General features: G+C 46.6%; 1 protein-coding gene across 1 annotated transcript; it reads right to left on the bottom strand.

Moving 5' to 3' along the window:
• PANX1 (pannexin 1) lies at nucleotides 1–16,666 on the bottom strand. Its single transcript, XM_083436634.1, has 5 exons — nucleotides 16,253–16,666; nucleotides 8,057–8,196; nucleotides 5,117–5,331; nucleotides 3,589–4,259; nucleotides 1–2,886 (listed from the first exon to the last, which is right to left on the bottom strand). Exons 1-5 carry the CDS (start codon nucleotides 16,431–16,433, stop codon nucleotides 2,795–2,797), a joined length of 1,299 nt encoding a protein of 432 aa, XP_083292760.1. The 5' UTR covers nucleotides 16,434–16,666; the 3' UTR covers nucleotides 1–2,794.
• Nucleotides 16,667–17,970: the final 1,304 nt, after the last annotated feature.

Here is a 17,970-nt window from a genome sequence, read left to right as displayed (position 1 = left end):
TCACAAGGAGGCAACATTTATTCAGACACATTATTTTATAAATGGCTTTTGGTTCAGCCACAAACAAATGCGACAAATCTTACTGTTGACACAGTGCAGTTAGTCGTTTGTTCAAACATAATTGCAGTAGTCCTTGAAATGTGTCAAGCTGTCAATGTCTTATGCAAATCCCCCCCAAGTCTACTCCATGCAATACTCCTATACAAAGTGAACATGATCACACACACACACATATATACATATACATATACATATACATATACATATACATATACATATACATATACATGTAAAAGTGGTCTGCCTACTACAAGTGGCAGCAGCTTTCAAAGTCTCAAAGGCTATACTGCAATTGGCAGATGTGGCGTTTCCCCGTTCGTTTGAAAATGTCTGTACAGGGTGGAGAGAAAGGGTTAGTATGTGGACCAATAGGAAAGCTGGAGGCGGAGCCTACCTGTTTATAAAAGGGCTTAGCCCGAGGTTTGGGTTGTGGGTAGTGGGTTGGTTGGTTGGGAAAGGCAGTTGGAAATAGAGAGACAGTGCAATTGGTTCTTGTGTGAGGGGAGGTAGACGAGATAGAGACAGGAGAAAATGAGACCAAGAAGGTAAAGAGTAACAACGTTTGGAATGCAGTTAAATTTTGTTTGCGTCTGCAGTAAACTACACTCTTCTTTGTTAACTTAAGAACCTGACTGAGACTAAGTGATTTTACCAGGGAGGACCTGGTTGGTGGCAGCGGATTAGTGGTGTACAGGTCAATAGTCCGTGAGACAACTGGGGTCTCCGTACGAACGCCACAGCAGTCCTTTATCCTGGGGGTTGGACAGGGATTACAGATCTACAATCTTCCCCTATATCTTACCACAAGTAAATAATAATAACAATAACTTTATTATTTATACCCTGCCCACCTGGCTGGGTTTCCCCAGCCACTCTAGGCAGCTTACAGCACATAAAAAACGGTAAAACATTAGACATTAAAAAAAATTCCCGATAAAGGGTTGCCTTCAGATGTCTTCTAAAGGTCAGATCGATAGTTGTTTATTTCCTTGACATCTGATGGGAGGGCGTTCCACAGGGCGGGTGCCACCACCGAGAAGGCCCTCTGCCCGGTTCCCTGTAACCTCACTTCTCGCCAGAAGGCCCTCAGGGGTGGACCTCAGTGTCTGGGCTGAACATGACAAAACCTCCCTTTAAGCTGTGAATAATCACACAGTTAGCTGCATTTTGTCACTGTTAAAAAGACCACTGACACTGAATGCTGAAGGCAACAGTTGGTAAGGTTAAGGTTGGTTTTAGCCCTATCATAGATCTTTGTCAAATCTCCCTTAATATAGGTACCTCTGGCCCTTTGTTAAACTACAACTCCCATCTGCCCCAGCAGCATGGCCCATGAAGAGGGGACTTGTAGTTCAGGGACATTCGGAGGCACAAAGGTTCTCCACAGATGCCGACGTAACACAAGTAGCAACAGAATAAAACACTGCATCAATGTGGACAGCGCTGAAATGGTGTTTTTCAAAACAAGCACCCTCGTCCTTAAAAGAGGTTTTTCTGCTTGCAGTTTGAAGAGCACCTGAGAGGACTGCAATCCCTACAAGGCAGCCCCACCCGCTGCTGTTGCTTCTGTCATGCCACACGGCTGTACCCTGGCTTCTGCTGCCTGCAACATCCACTCCTTTGGATATAATGGGAAAGAGATCTACACTTGTGCGCATGAGGAGTTCCTCTGTGCAAGGAGGAACCCCGGCTGCAAAGAAAGCCCGGTTTCGCGGTCAGTCAACTTCCAAAAGCAACAGGTCTAATTCAGTTTTTAGGGCTGTCCTCACCATTGTTTCTAAGGGGGAGGGGTGACTGTAGGGCACCTTCCCTGGAAGCACAGTAGCAGCTGACCACAGAAAGTCCCACACAGAAGATTGCAGGAAAATCCTAAGGGGCACAAGGATCTCTTGCATGTGCATCACAACTGAAATAACAAGAACACAAGGAGCACCGTTTATCTGTGTTACCTGAATTATTATGTATATTCTCATAGCATCCCTCTGTGCAATCACAGTGGCGGTTCTGACACCACAGCAGATTAATATGTATGTATTTAGCAGGTGTGTATTTGTTTCAACAAACAACTGAAAGAGGACATGATTTCCCCATCTTTGGAAAGATCATGAAAAACCCACCAGCATTTCCCCCTCTGCAGTCTTATCCCCACAGTTCAGTCCACCTCTTTGTGCCATGTGCGTTGATCCAAGTCCATGAAATATTCCTAATTTCAGAGCTTAAGTTGTTGGTTACCTTGGTTTTAAGTGCATGGTCATTAATCGAACGGGAAAACAAGTGCGTACATGCACACATGCAAACCAGACTCAAGTGTAGAGTGATTAAGGCTGCAAATCAATAGGATTTACTTCAGAGTAGACATAGTTAGGCTTATGCTGTGATATCCACACCTGTGTACAACTAGGCCCCAAGCGTTCCATTGGTGAGAAAAGCTAACTCCTTTTTCCTTCAGGTCATCCAGGATATTTCTCTCTGTGCCCTACTTACAATGTGGACTTTCTTCCATTGTTTCTATCCCACAGAATTGGCATAAATATCCTCAACCGTCGGCCATAAGACATAGGGGCTGGGCAGGCATGTAAACATAGGCATATAAAAAGCTTGTAAACTATGGTTTGCCCTTAGGCCCAGCCCCCTTACACACTCAATAATGAGGCGAGCACCCAGTGTTCAGTGTGGCTTACGCTGGAGTAACTGGGAAGAACAGTCACAATCCACAAATTGCTACGTGGGCCCATCAGCACGAAGAATCAAGAAGCCTCTGGCGAAGTTTGGGGTCTTCTTTACCTGCTTCTGCTCCGTTGCCAGCTGACGTCTGTTCTGTTGCATCTGAAAGACAGCAAGTCGTGGAAAATGGAAGTTCAGTTATCCTTTTCTATAGAAATCACCAAAAAGTAGTCTTGTTGCCCTCAAACAAAATGTCCGTGTGTGTGTGTGTGAGAGAGAAGAGGAACTTCCAGGCCTTCATATACTTTAAGACTGTAGCTATATGTCCATCTAGGCTGTTGGAGTTGCCTCCTTAGCTGTCTGCAGGTTTGTAGCCATTAGGGAGGTTATTGAATTGTTGTTTTTATTTTGAGTGTATATTTTTTGGTTTTATATTTTGATTTTTTTCTGTGAACCGCCCTGAGATCTCTGGGTATAGGGTGGTATAACAACAACAACAATAACACCACCACCAACAACAACAATATCAGAGGCATTTGAAAAATACCCACAGATTCTAGGACATCTGGGATGTAACTCCAGAAATAAGGCTTGCAGGGTAGTAGTCCACAGCATTTCTTTCCTAACTGGTATTTAAAATTCAAAGATATTGGGGTGACCATCTTGTACACATTTCCCTTTGAATTCAGCAGGCTTACTTCAAGATGAAAACACATTGGATGTGTGATCCATGACTTTTTAGGAGGGAAAAAGTGAGTCTTATAGAGCAAAAAATACAGTATTTAAAAACTTGCAAACCATTTTGATCAATATATTAGGAGCAGTGATATATGCATAACATAAAACGAAGCAAAACGACTTTACCCTTCAGTTCTAGCGCACTGTTTGCCTTTTCCAGCTCTGCTTTCTTTCCAGAGCCGTCTCTGACGGTGGCTGACTTGCCGTCTGCAACGTCCGTTTTAATCGAGCCGAGATTCATCAGGAGTTGCATGGGGTCGAACTTCTCGCCGCTGCCTTTCAGGTTCTCCAGAACTTTGAGGCACTTGTAAGATTTGAGCTCACTGACGTTCTCCTCGAGGAAGAGGAGGTAGAGGCTCAAGTCGTTGTAGTGTTTGGTTTTGACTTTGAGGACGTCAAACGTCGGCAGGAGCTCGTACACTTGCAGAATGTCTGAGCGCTGCCTGAAAGGGACCAGCAGAGCATAGACCACAATGGGCATGAGCAAGAGGTACACTATGATGTTGATATAGCTGAGGAGCTGGAAGACGCCGACGGCAATCAGTTTGCACTGGAAGCGTTCGGGAACGGTGGTGTCGTTCTTCAATATCCCGGTTTTGATGTTGCAGATAAACTCATCGGTCATTGAGGAGAGGCTGATGTAATATCCCAAGTAGAGGCAGGAGAGCAGAATGATCATCAGGGTCAACAAACGGCAAATAATGTACTTGATTATTAAGCTCTTGGAGCCCTTCTTCGTCTTCAGGTACTGTTCCACAATGGGGTATTTGAAGTGGCTTTCGGATATTTCCCAGAAACTGGAGGGGGGGGGGACACCAAAGAGACAATATCCAGAGCCATTACACCAGGATTTCATTTCCTCAGATGCTGCACAACACACACACACACACACACACACACACACACACACAACTGGGAGGGCTCAGATTCCAAAGCACCAGCGTCATTTTTTTTTTTTAAGAGACGTCCTGGAAGAGCAACTGCAAAAACAACAGAGTGCATCATGGCACCCCAAAGACTACTGTGTTCAGCGCATGCTTTTGCAGGACAGAGTCTACTTCCTCCAACATGAAGAAGAAGAGGAGTTTGGATTTGATATCCCGCTTTATCACTACCCCAAGGAGTCTCAAAGCGGCTAACAATCTCCTTTTCCCTTCCTCCCCCAAAACAAACACTCTGTGAGGTGAGTGGCGCTGAGAGACTTCAGAGAAGTGTGACTAGCCCAAGGTCACCCAGCAGCTGCATGTGGAGGAGCAGGGGCGAACCTGGTTCACCAGATTACAAGTCCACTGCTCTTAACCACTACACCACACTGGCTCTCATGAGGATGATGATGGTGTGTGGGGGGGGGTTGCAATGGGATGGCAGAATGAAGACCTGCTTGAAATTCAATTAAAATGGTGAGCCAGGTGAGCAGCCCTGAGGACAGTGCTTCAACACTGAGGTGCCACCACAGAGAAGGCTCTTTTCTGATTGCCACCTGCCTAACTTCTGATGGCAGGTGCAGCTGAAGAAAAGCCTCCTATTACCTAAGTCAAGAATGGGGGCCCTGTGGTCCTCCAGAAGTTGTCAGACTCTGGATGTGAGTAGCTTACCTATTATTCCAACTCAAGTTCATTTTAATTTTAGAAAATGGAAAGGAGTGGGATGTTACCTCTGAGCCATATTCTCATTAATGGTCGGAGATGAGCCCCTCACGTCCCCATTGCGGCAGCTGTTTGCGGCTTTGATTGCCCTGTTATAGGATTTGTCGAGTTCTTCCATAATAAATTTCAGGTCTGAGCAAAGGTGGGGGGCTGAGGTGAAGCGCCAGAAGAGACATGGCAGGTACAGGAGGATTGCAACCAGCAGGAGGATGTATGGGAAAAACTGCGGAAGAAAATAACCGGGATAAGGAATTAGCTCAGATCCATCCCCAATCTGTTAAATAATAAGAGGCAAGCAGGAGTGCTGAGACGTTTTGCAAACTGAATTTGTGGCTCCGTGATAGAGCATTTGCTTTGTATGCAGAAGGTCAAATATTAAAGATTAGTAGTTACTTGAAGGTACTAAATAGGCCTAGAGTTAAATTGGGACTAAATAAATAAATGAGACATGGATGTTAAGAAAAGTTAAGAAATTTGATTATAATTGGAATATTGTATTTCTGAATAATGATATTGGAAAACTGCTACATTCAGGTACAAAGAAATTCAGATGGAGGAGATTAGAGGAAGTCAAGTAATACGTTTAAGAAGTTGGAAGTTTAATTAATTAATTAATTTTTATTGTTTATGTGTTTGTATTTTTGGTTATCATTTGCTATATTTGTTTTATTTTTATTTTATTTTTGTTTCATTGATTTTGTAGTATGTGTCGTATTTGTATGAAACTTAATAAATATTATTGGGGGGAAACCAAAAACAAAAACAGAAGGTCGCCAGCATTTCCAGGTCGGGCTGGGAATATCTGAAATCCTGGAGAGCAGCTGCCAACCAGTGTAGACAGAACCAAGCTAGATAGATCAATGGTGTGATTCAGTATAGGGCTGTTTCCTTTATTCCTAATATTGGGATTATTTTGCAATACAGGTCTGGAAAGCGTACTAATAATAACATTTCCTGCAATCCTGTCCACACTTATCTGGGAATAGGTCCCACTAACTTAAAGGGGTATACTTCTCAGTAGACTTGCCTAGGATTGTGCAAGAGACTGAGGCTGATTGCCTTGGAAGCACCACTAAAGAGCAGAATATAGCGTCTTTAAAATACCGTATTTTTTGCTCTATAAGACTCACTTTTTCTCTCCTAAAAAGTAAGGGGAAATGTGTGTGCATCTTATGGAGCGAATGCAAGCTGCGCAGCTATCATAGAAGCCAGAACAGCAAGAGAGATTGCTGCTTTCACTGCGCAGCGATCCCTCTTGCTGTTCTGGCTTCTGAGATTCAGAATATTTTTTTTCTTGCTTTCCTCCTCCAAAAACTAGGTGCATCTCGTGGTCTGGTGCGTCTTATAGAGCGAAAAATACGGTACATGAATAAATAAGAGTCTGCATGCCAACATTTTAGCTGACCCTGCTGCTGCAATTTTAACAGCAGACTGAGAAACCAGATACAGAGCATCTTATCGCGCTAACATGACTGCAGAAGTGTCCTCTTTTTGGGGGATGCCAGAGGCTGTAAAAGGGAAGGAGCAGGACCAATGGAAAAAAGATGGCCACCCAAAGCCAGAGAGGGTGTAAGAGCAGTAGCAGACTGATGCGGTTAAGTACGGCTCACTACTGATGTTGTTGCATCACAAGCGGCTGTGAATGGCCTTGGGACGAAGGACAACTCAAAACAACAGGTTGATAGGAACATGGGCTGTAAGAGCAAATTGGAATCTTAAGCCGCGCCTTAGGAATTCAGACTCCATTGTGATGTAGTGGGGGGAAATTAGACGAGAGGAGCTGCGGCAGTATGGGAACACATGGAAGCGGAGCTGAGGTCAGGCTGAAACCGCGTCGGCTGCCTGGCTCACACATTCTTTATTCCTCTGCAGATTGAGTCTGTATCTGGGAAATGATCCAATCTTTGGAATCAAATCAGTCTTGAAGAGCTCTTACTCCAACCAAGAGGACTGTTGTTTTTTTGGGGGTAACAGCTAGAGAATTAAGACTAGATGAGAATCCTATTTGCATTCAGCTGCTTTCTGGCTCTCAACCTTTCCCCTTGACCTTGTTTTCTTCCCCTGCAAGCTCATCTGCCCATTCCTCGCTTCCTTTAGGTAAGAAGCAGCTGCTTCTCTCTCGCTTTATCATTCTGAACTAGCACTGCTGTAAACTTGCAAGAACGACAGCAAAGTGAATGCGCTTCAAAAGGACTGCCAGCAAAACCAAGCGAAGAACCCTATGACCCCGTTCACAAATGCGTGACGACATAAGTTTTCATGGCCCGCAGCAGCTTTTGTTAACTATAAACAACAGTCCCAACTCATTTATTTCCTCTAGGGGCTGTGTCCTTGCTTGCTTTGTTAACCTACACACAATTCCCTGTTTCCTAATTGAACTCCTGCTCATACTATTTTCCTCACACTGACAATGTGGGTGAGGGATAAAGTACAGTTCCCAGAATTCTTTGGGGGAGGCTATTCATGTTAAATGTGGTTCTGATCTACGGTATGGATGTGATTGCTAGCTCTTCTTCCTGGCATTTCACGCCCCCTGCCCCCGTTTCAAGGAAGGCTGCTTTCAATATATGTGCGAGAGAGAAGAAGAGAGAATATTGAATTATGAAATGATTCCACTTGAAACGGCACAGATTAGGAAAGCTTTTACCCTATAATTTGCCGCTTTCAAATGGAAACAGACATAATTGGGTCATGGGGATTATGATTGCTATTTTTTCAAAAAAATTAAACTACTACTTCTAACAACAACAAGTTTAAAAGCTCTGGGGCATTAGGGCAAAAGGCAGCTAATGAACCATAACAATCAAACCACAGAGAAAATATAGCTCGTACATTAACATGAGAAAAACCATGAATGCCAGTGGGAATGCAATGCTACAGCTTCAGGTGTCTGAGCTGGGTTTTTATTACCCAGAATAAAGAAGGCGACGAAGGCCAACTATACAAACTTTATGAAGCCAGAGTGGAAGGTGCCCCGAGTCGCTCTGTGAAAGCTGTTTTTGCTGTACAGCTGCCCAGCAGTAGGAGTCCACGTAAGCAGCCTGGCGCCAGGAAAATGTACTTGGAGAAAAGCAGCTCATCTGGGTACCTAGCAAGTAAAGAAGGATGCACTGTAAAAGGGGGTAACAACATGAAATATACAGGGTGCAATACAAAAACGGAGGGTTTGGAACCCATTTTGATAGGCAGCTGGGTCAAGTAAAGGAAGTTTTGCCCAGGTTGCACCATTTCATGCTGCAGGCATGGCATGTGAGCAGACATGCACTGAGCAAACACGTGTTAATGTCTGAAGTGGGTGGGGAGGACATAGAAAACCAGGAAGCCTAGTCATCTTCCTGACATGTGATTTTTCTACATGCAAGGTGGAGTTAGAAACAGTGAACCCATCGGAAAGGTTCACCATTGAAACCCATTACAAAACACAGTTTTCTTCACATGAGTGTCATTTCTTCATTTTGCTAGCTTGGACCCAGTTCTGCAATCTGTTATGGTCATTTTGAATTCTGATTTGGTCTTCTGCAGCATTAGCTACCCTTCTCAGTTTGGTGTTGTGGCGTTTGCCCTCCCAGGTGTGTGACGTCATACTGGGTTCATAGGGAAAGGATCAGCTAATTGTAAAATGACTAACCAGTGGGAACCCAAGGGGCAGAGTTAAGTAGTTTAAGCACAGAGAGAATTTGTTAAGGGGAGTTAGAGTTAGGGTGGTTGAGAAGACAGTCTGGAGTTAGGAGAGACAGAGAAGTCTGTGGGTCGGGCTAGTCTGGTGTGAGAGAGTGAGAGAATTTGTTAAGAGGAGTCAGTCAAACAGTTGAGATAATCAGTCAGAAGGTATTAGGAAGGTATAGGCCGGTAAAGAAACCGAAGTTAAGATACTGACAGGAATATTATCTGAGAATCCATAAACTTGTTAATGTTGTAAAATAAACTTGTTTTTTTTGGTTCACTTTTAACAACTGACTGGACTCAGTGTTTTACCAGAGAGTAACGGGTTGGTGGCAGCGGGGAAGCGAGCACAGTGGTGGCACAGGGATCAAGAGACCGTTAAACGTCCGGGGACCCTGTGTGATCGCCACAGGTGTCATCTGCAAATTTGATGAGCACCCCCTCAATTCCTTCTTCCAAGTCATTTATAAAGGTGTTGAACAACAACGGGCCCAGGGCTAAACGGCAACTCCCATCATGCCTGACCATTGGCCCCGCTGGCTGGGGCAGATAGGAACTGTATTCCAACAATATCAGGAGGGTCACAGGTTTCCTACCTGAGAAGTAGTGTATAAAACAGACATGCACAGAACTCTGTGCAGAGAGAGAGCGGCTGCAGCAGAGAAGCTGTCTTTCTGCGCTGTCAATCTGCCCAGGAAAGGGAAGGGCACAGCTAGGAAGCTGGGCACCAAGGGGAGCCCTTCGGGAACACTGCCATGCCCCACCCATGCAAGGATAAGAGACCCATGGGTGGGGCAGCGTAGGTGGGTGTACAGGCTAAGCAACAGAGAAAGGAGATGGAGGGAAGCAGAGGGAAAAGAGGGGAAAGCAGTGGAGATAGCAGAGGTGTGTGCTTCAGGGAGCAGAGAGAAATGTAGAGAGGTAGAGGTAGAGGACCCCTGGATGGTTAAGTCCAGTCAAAGGCAACTATGGGGCTGGAGAGCTCATCTTGCTTCAGGCCGAGGGAGCCGGCGTTTGTCCACAGACAGCTTTCCGGGTCATGTGGGCAGCATGGCTAAACCACTTCTGGCGCAACGGAACACTGTGATGGAAACCAGAGCGCACAGAAACGCCATTTACCTTCCCGCCACAGTGGTACCTACTTATCTACTTGCGCTGGCGTGCTTTCGAACTGCTAGGTTGGCAGGAGCTGGGACAGAGCAACGGAAGCTCACCCCGTCGCGGGGATTCGAACCACCAACCTTCTGATCGGCAAGCCCAAGAGGCTCAGTGGTTTAGACCACAGCGCCACCTGCGTCCCAAAAGAAGCATGTTGAGAGAAGAAGCATGTGAGCAGGGTGAGGTTGCTGGAAGTAGCAGCAGGGAGACAGCTTCTAAGTGTGGGGTGTAGAGGAAAAGCTAGAGGCAGAGCAAGATAAGGAGTAGGGGTGTGAAATTGAAAGGTTAAGAGCAGGTACCCCCAAACTTGGCCCTCCAGATGTTTTGGGACTACAACTCCTATCATCCCTAGCTAACAGGACCAGTGGTCAGGGATGATGGGAACCCAAGTCCCAAAACATCTGGAGGGCCGAGTTTGGGGATGCCTGGTTAAGAGCAATGGAGCAGGGAGGGAGACAGATAAACCAAATGTGTTCTTGAGTGTGTGAAGATATGCAAGGAAGGGAAACAGTTTTCTACAGGTGACAGTGACAGTGAATAAACAAAGGACAAGGAGGATCCCTAGTGCGAATTACACCTGCAGCGGGCCATAAACCAAGTAAACAGAGACGCCTGATAGCCAATGTGTCCAGCGAAAAGGCATGAGATTCTGAAGGCTTCGTCAGGAACCTCCGATAACAAGCAGAACACAGGGTGAAGCAAGCTCCCTTTGCACATGGTATGGCCAGCAGGGCTTCCTAATGTCTTATGTGCAAACCTCTCATATCTGCAGTTCCTGGCAGCCCTGAAATAATTATTGCTGGATGCGCCAGCATAGATCAGATTCACTAAGGCTGAAGTCACAAATGCTTGTAACATATGCTGCAGTCAGTAAGCATCCAACCAGTGGCGTAGCGTGGGTTGTCAGCACCCGGGGCAAGGCAAGTAATTTGCGCCCCCTAACCCGTGGATTTTAGTGCTGATTTTAGCACTGCGAGTGCGAGCGCCCCCCCAGATGTTGTACCCGGTGTGGCCGGCCCCCCCTGCACCCCCCATGCTACGTCACTGCATCCAACATCTGATAAATCTCCACATTCACATCGACAATTTGCAGCAATGAAAGTTTAGGGGTCCTGTTTGCAGGGCGGATGAAAAGATTTAGTGTGAGTCACAGCTGACATTAATTTCAAAGGCTGTTGTCCTATCAATGCCATAGTAGTCACAGGGCTCCCTTATGAGTACAGCAGTGTGTTTATATGAGCTAGCCGGGTCTATTTTAAACCTCAGCCAACTTGGCATGGGTCCCAGTGGTCCTTTTCTTCCAAAATGCCAGGCAGCGGGAGATGGGAGCTTTATGGCTACAAAAGCTGTTGTTGTCATTCTGGGCACTGCCATGAAAAGCTGGATGATCAGGGCTGCCAAATAACATGAAGGACTCTTGCACTAGCAGCCGGGTAAACACGTAAGCATGATGGCTCAACAGTTGAACCCTGGGTTTCTCTTAACATCAGAGGTTCCTGGTGAACCCTTCAGACACCCATCAGTAGCTGTTAAATAGAAATCTCCGAAAACAACAACACCCAAACCCCAGATGCTGTGAAAAGGAGGATGAGAAAAATCAGGACAAACATGGGGTGGGGTGGTAGGGAAAAGCAGCTTTTCTGAGCTGGGGTGCTCATAGGGTCATAGATCCCGAGGGTCATCTAGTCCAACCCCCTGCAATGCAGGAATCTTTTGCCCAATGTGCAACTCGAACCCACAACCCTGAAATTAAGAGTCTCATGCTCCACCGAAGAAATGGCTGTATCCAACGTTGCAACGGGTGTGGGCCGGGGGACGTGCAGAGCAGCTGTAGTTCTTGAGCCAAATGAAAATTCAACCCCCCCCCATGAAACATGACCTCTGGCAGCTGTGAGGCTTTGTCATTCCTAAATCATGGAAAGTCCCGCTGCTTATTCTTAGCACTGTATAAAGTAGTTCGGAATGCCTGTTTTGCTCGTTTATATGCTCCTCAACTGACAAGCCAGCTTTGGGAAGAGGCAAAAATGCAACAGCTATTTTCCAGATTTAAATCGTTTCCATTACTGCTTCAAATTAGAAATTAATTTGTGAGCTGATCAGCAAACTTAATCTTGGCATCTCTGCTGTGGAGACCCGGAGACCCAGTTTGCATGTAACACTAAGCTAATATTGCTAAAGCACACCGTGGTTTGCTGCGAATGGGCAGGTTCCAGAGCAAGCATCACAGGCCCTGTGCTTATATTCTGATTGTGTTGCTGCTAAGCCATGGTTTGGTTTACCGTTTGAACCTGGGCTCATGGGTTTTTCTTGCTGCAGTCAAAGCAACAGCTATAGCTGAAGTTTGTTCCTGCCTTACTGCTCAGAGATTGCCTAGAGGAGACAGCCTATGAACTGAGGTTCTAAGCATCACTTAGCTACAGCAGGAACAATAGTGTTTACTATTGTTAGCTTATTATGTAGAAGAGGCGTAGCTAACAAGCCGCCTTTCACATGTTGTTGAATAGCAACTCCCATCTGCCCCGGGCAGCGTGGCCAAATGGTCAAGGATGATGCGAGTTGCAGTGCAGCACTATTGAGAGGAGACCACAATGTCCTCTCCTGGTTTAGTATCAGACAACGAAGGAATACCAAGAATTGAACTGAATCGAATCAAAACAAACACAACTCTGTATACAACAAGATTATAATATGCACTGACTGTTCCAATGCAACTGGGAGTGGACCACATTGTCCTCTCCTGGTTTAGAGCAGTGAGAAAATAGCAATCCTTCTGGGTCAGACTATTTAGTTCAGCATCCTGTTTTCCACAGCGGCCAATTAGATGCCCCTGGGAAGCCCAAAAGCAGGACGTGACTGCAATTACCCTCTGCCGCTGTTGTTCCCCAGCAATCAAGGTACAGTGGTACCTCGGGTTACAGACGCTTCAGGTTACAGACTCCGCTAACCCAGAAATAGTACCTTGAGTTAAGAACTTTGCTTCAGGATGATAACAGAAATCGTGCAGCAGCAGTGCAGTGGCAGCAGGTGCTTCAGGTTAAGAACAGTTTCAGGTTAAGAATGGACCTCCGGAATGAATTAAGTACTTAACTCGAGGTAACGGTAAAGTGACCCCTCACCATTAGGTCCAGTCATGACCGACTCTGGGGTTGCGGTGCTCATCTCGCTATATTGGCCGAGGGAGCTGGCGTACAGCTTCCGGGTCATGTGGCCAGCATGACTAAGCCGCTTCTGGCGGACCAGAGGAGCGCACAGAAACACCATTTACCTTCCCGCCGGAGTGGTACCTATTTATCTACTTGCACTTTGACGTGTTTTCGAACTGCTAGGTTGGCAGGAGCAGGGACCGAGCAACCCATCCCAAATCTGTTCCAGTGGGAGAACCCAGAGAGCAGATTTCAACAGTGCACAGGGGGAGGGAGTGGGGAAGTCCCACTGTGCAAGGAAAAACTTGACAGGATTGTGACTTAGGCCTCCTTTGGATTCTCCTCTAGTCAGCATTCTGTGACTACTGACTATGTTTAGTCATCACTGAACTGCAGGGTGACGGGCTTCCTTCCACCACAGAGTATTTTATTCAAACCCCTGCAGCATGGTGATATCATATATTCTACATAAAGGTAAAGGGACCCCTAACCATTAGGTCCAGTCGCAGGCGACTCTGGGGTTGCGGCGCTCATCTCACTTTATTGGCCGAGGGAGCCGGCGTACAGCTTCCGGGTCATGTGGCCAGCATGACTAAGCCACTTCTGGCGAACCAGAGCAGCGCACGGAAACGCTGTTTACCTTCCTGCCGGAGTGGTACCTATTTATCTACTTGCACTTTGAAGTGCTTTCGAACTCCTAGGTTGGCAGGAGCAGGGACCGAGCAACGGGAGCTCACCCCGTTGCGGGGATTCGAACCGCCGACCTTCTGATCGGCAAGTCCTAGGCTCTGTGGTTTAACCCACAGCGCCACCCACGTCCCATAGTATACATACAGAGCTCTTTAAAGGACAGAAGCACTAAAACTGATCTCTTCTCCATATGCGCTAAAAAGATTGCTACATTGTCTGGATTGGATTTGTGATTCGTGAGTGATTGGTTGAGAATAAATAGGTCACTGGAGTCTTGGGGGTGGGTGGGTTACTGGCGGGATCTGCAGACAATGGGAATAACATGTTCAATAGATTCTAGGTCACAAGGAGGGACCAGGCAGCTGGGTCCCAAACAAGGAATCCTTTTGTTGGCAAGTGAGTTTGGATAACACTGGACTAGACAACCACCAGAAATCTTGAAGCCCTACAATTTTTCTCCCTATTTTTGTTCCGGGGGATGATGCAAGTTTTGGCTTCTGTCTCAAAAATCCATCGGTTCCAGTTCTTAAAACATTGGCATCTGTTTCTCCTTTCCTCGAAGCAGCTTTACAATAAAGGAAAACAGCCATAGCTACCAACAAATAACAATCCATGCAGAAGCCCTAGAGGATGAAGCATGGCTTATAAAGAAATCATGTGACGATATCAGCATTGAGACAAGGAGGAGCAACAGCTGTTATGGAACTGAAAATAAGAGGCACGCAACAAAGGATATTGGTACAGGCATGCCCTGGAATTTGAGAAGTGCTCAAGCAATGAAGCTGATTTGGGCTTCATCAAAATGTTGGCCTGCATAAAAGAAAAATCCCCTTTTCAAAATGAAAATGTTGTGATTATTATTTGTGTATTTATTCCGTCTAAACCACAGAGCCTAGGGCTTGCTGTTCAGAAGGTCGGCAGTTCAAATCCCCGCGATGGAGTGAGCTCCGTTGCTCAGTCCCTGCTCCTGCCAACCTAGCAGTTCGAAAGCACATCAAAGTGCAAATAGATAAATAGGTACCACTCTGATGGGAAGGTAAACGGCGTTTCCGTGCGCTGCTCTGGTTCGTCAGAAGCGGCTTAGTCATGCTGGCCACATGACCCGGAAGCTGTACGCCGGCTCCCTCGGCCAATAAAGCAAGATGAGCACCGCAACCCCAGAGTCAGCCACGACTGGACCTAATGGTCAGGGGTCCCTTCACCTTTACCCTTCATTCCATCTTTTATCCAAGTTGCTCAAAGTGGCATACAGTGGTGTTCTCCCATCTCCCTGAGATGTAGGTCAGGCTGAGGGACTGTGACTCACTGGCCCAAGTGATCTTCATGGCTGTCTGAGGATTTGAACTTTGGCCTCTGTGGTATTAGGCCAACACTGTAACTACAGCACCTTCTCTGTGGCATAATTCTCTGATTAAAAAAACCTGCAAAACAATGCTTCAGGGCTATTAAAATGCAGCGTAAGTGGCTTTTTGTTGAGTCATGCATCGAAGTGCAGCACAGCCCGTATCCACACCCAGATATATATATAAAGCAGGACTTTGAACTGTCAGTGGAAGTGTAAAGATGAGGGAGGCAGACAGACAAAGAATTAAAACAAAAACTGATTTAAGAGCTTTTCACAAAACGCTGCTCATTTTTAGGGAGGTTGCAGAAGTTTTAACTTGCTGCTTTTAAATAATGTGCCTTAGAATGCTCCGAACACAACTTTGGGAGGACCAAAGGCTGAAAACTTTAAATAAATGTGATAAAATAAAATGCCCTGTCTGTCCATTTACTTCTTCTCAAAGCACTTTGGGAGTTAAGATTTATTTAGCAGTTTTTATATACCGCTTAAAAGTCAAAACCTCTAAGTGGTTGATGCAATGCAATGCATTCATTCATTCTAATAAACGTATTTCCTGACCTGTTCTAATACCTTTTCCTTATGAATGATTTCCCCAGTCTACAATGCCTCTGCTTCCCCACTCCAATAAAACTTGTTTCAGTTCTATGTACCTTTGCACAGATTTAATCTATTAAAACCCATTGGATTAATTGACTAGGGTCATCGAGTTTTGCTTTTGCAACCTTCAGAACCCATAGTAATTTAAAAAGCCATAACCCGCAGTCTAGAGTGGTACAGTCCAGGGGTGCCAACTTGAATAAAATATTGAGGCAGGTGGCGGTGGTGGGCAGGTAAGCCCCGCCCCAAATAATCGATCATGTGACACACGCACATCCCTTGAATGGCAATGCCCATCAACTATGCGGCTGTGTTTGTGCGTCAATTATTTTATTGGGGGGTGGGAGGAAAGATGCTAGGAGTTGGCTGCTGCGGTACAGTCACATCCCTACCGCCCCTGCAGCCCGGAGTGGTACAGCCGCTCCCCCCCCCCCCACACCCCGTCGCAAGGTGCGTGCCTAAGCACGCGTGCCTATCTCTCCCCAGGCCCTGCCCCTCCATCGCCTGCGGGCGGTGCCAGCCCCGGGGTGGGGCAGCAGCCCCCTTACCTATGGAGATCTCCTGGGCGAAGGCTAGCGAGATGAGCAGCAGGGGCAGCCCGACGGCGATGCAGGTGACCAGCTTGTCGACGGCCAGCTCCAGCCGCAGGCCCTTGTACTTGCTCTCCGACGGCTCCTTCAGCAAGAAGTCCGAGAAGACGTACTCGGTGGCGATGTGGGCGATGGCCATGGTGGCGCGCCGAGGGCCAGGCGGCTGCCGGCTCACCCAAAGCGCCTCTCGCCCACCCGCCGGACCCGCGCTCTCCTCCGGGCTGGCTTCGTCCGCGGGCTCCCTGGTGGGGGTCTCCGCCGGGTCCCACCCCCCACCCCCGGTGCCTGCGCGCCCTGCCTGCCTTTGTTTGGCGAGCGCGCCCCCCTCGCAAGGCGGCGAGGCGAAGGAGCGCGAGAGAGAAGGGAGGGCGCTGCTCAGGCCTCCGCCTCCGCCCGGCCCCCTCCACGCCTCCGTCGCCGGGCGGGAACGGGCTGCCACCGCCCCAGAAGACGAGGCGGAGGAGGCTCTTTCAATAGAGTGCTGTTTGTACGCTTATTAACGCCATCTCCAACTCCTCGAAAGAGTCCACCAACCGTGTCTCCGAAAATTTTTACGCATCACTTGGGAAGACAGGCGAACTGATGCCAGTGTGCTTGAAGAAGCAAAGATCACCAGTGTCGAAGCAATGATTCTTCAACATCGACTTGGCTGGACTGGTCATGTTGTGCGGATGCCTGATGATCGTCTTCCAAAGCAACTACAGTGGTACCTCGGGTTACAGACGCCTCAGGTTACAGACTCCGCTAACCCAGAAATAGTACCTTGGGTTAAGAACTTTGCTTTAGGATGAGAACAGAAATCGTGCTCCGGCGGTGCAGCGGCAGCGGGAGGCCCTATTAGCTAAAGTGGTGCTTCAGGTTAAGAACAGTTTCAGTTTAAGAACGGACCTCCGGAACGAATTAAGTTCTTAACCCGAGGTACCACTGTAACCGGGATAAGGAATTAGCTCAGATCCATCCGCAATCTGTTAAAGATCACAATATACAAAATCAAAATAATAACCATAACCCAATAACAGCCCCCCCCCCCCCGAGAGCCACATTTTAAAAGAATATAGGACCATCTGATGCAGTCCTAGCAGTAATGGAACAAAACATTGCTTTGAATTTTACCCATCTCAAGACCACTTACTAGTGATTTGTGATTTAAACGTACTCCGTCTTTATTTATTGTTTACTTTCATTTCAGAGCTGAAGCCATACCAGATGCAAACTGGTAATCTGAAACTCTGTACTGAATTGCCTTCGTTAGAGAAAAACGAAAAATGGAAGCTTGAACAAAGTTTTTCAGTTGCACTGCTGTCTTAAATTGGATGGAATGGAACAGCAAACTAATTTTCAGCTTTTTGCAGAGCGCTCTATACAAGAAGATGATTGGTTAAAGAAATAATAATATCTAAATAGCACAACCATATGCCAGTGCAAAGTCTGGTACTTAATTGTGGCTGGGGTGTATCTGTGAAAATGGGTTTGAAGTTGCCAAAGCAATCCACATCTCTCCAGAGTTTTGATAACGCTTTGAGTGGCATGCTGATTAATTCAGTGACTTGTGGTAAAAAAGCTAGCACAAATGTTAGCACAAAAACTAGCACAAATAAAGTGAAATAACTTTATTGATTTACAACAAATGGGGGTAAATGGGGAAAGGTACACACGCCAATAAAATGCATCACAGA

Source organism: Podarcis tiliguerta (assembly GCF_965153285.1).
Source record: "Podarcis tiliguerta genome assembly, chromosome: 4".
NCBI lineage: Eukaryota > Metazoa > Chordata > Lepidosauria > Squamata > Lacertidae > Podarcis > Podarcis tiliguerta.
Note: the sequence above shows the minus strand (reverse complement) of the source record. Positions and strands in the feature narration are given on the sequence as shown.

What these genes read in the sequence shown, in the direction of transcription:
- PANX1 (XM_083436634.1), bottom strand. Translation starts at nt 16,433, where the DNA reads ATGGCCATCGCCCACATCGCCACCGAGTACGTCTTCTCGGACTTCTTG. An exon ending in CGCCCAGGAGATCTCCATAG is followed by an intron (nt 8,197 to 16,252) that starts GTAAGGGGGCTG and finishes TTTACTTGCTAG; the next exon opens with GTACCCAGATGAGCTGCTTT. An exon ending in TTCCACTCTGGCTTCATAAA is followed by an intron (nt 5,332 to 8,056) that starts GTTTGTATAGTT and finishes TTTCTTCCGCAG; the next exon opens with TTTTTCCCATACATCCTCCT.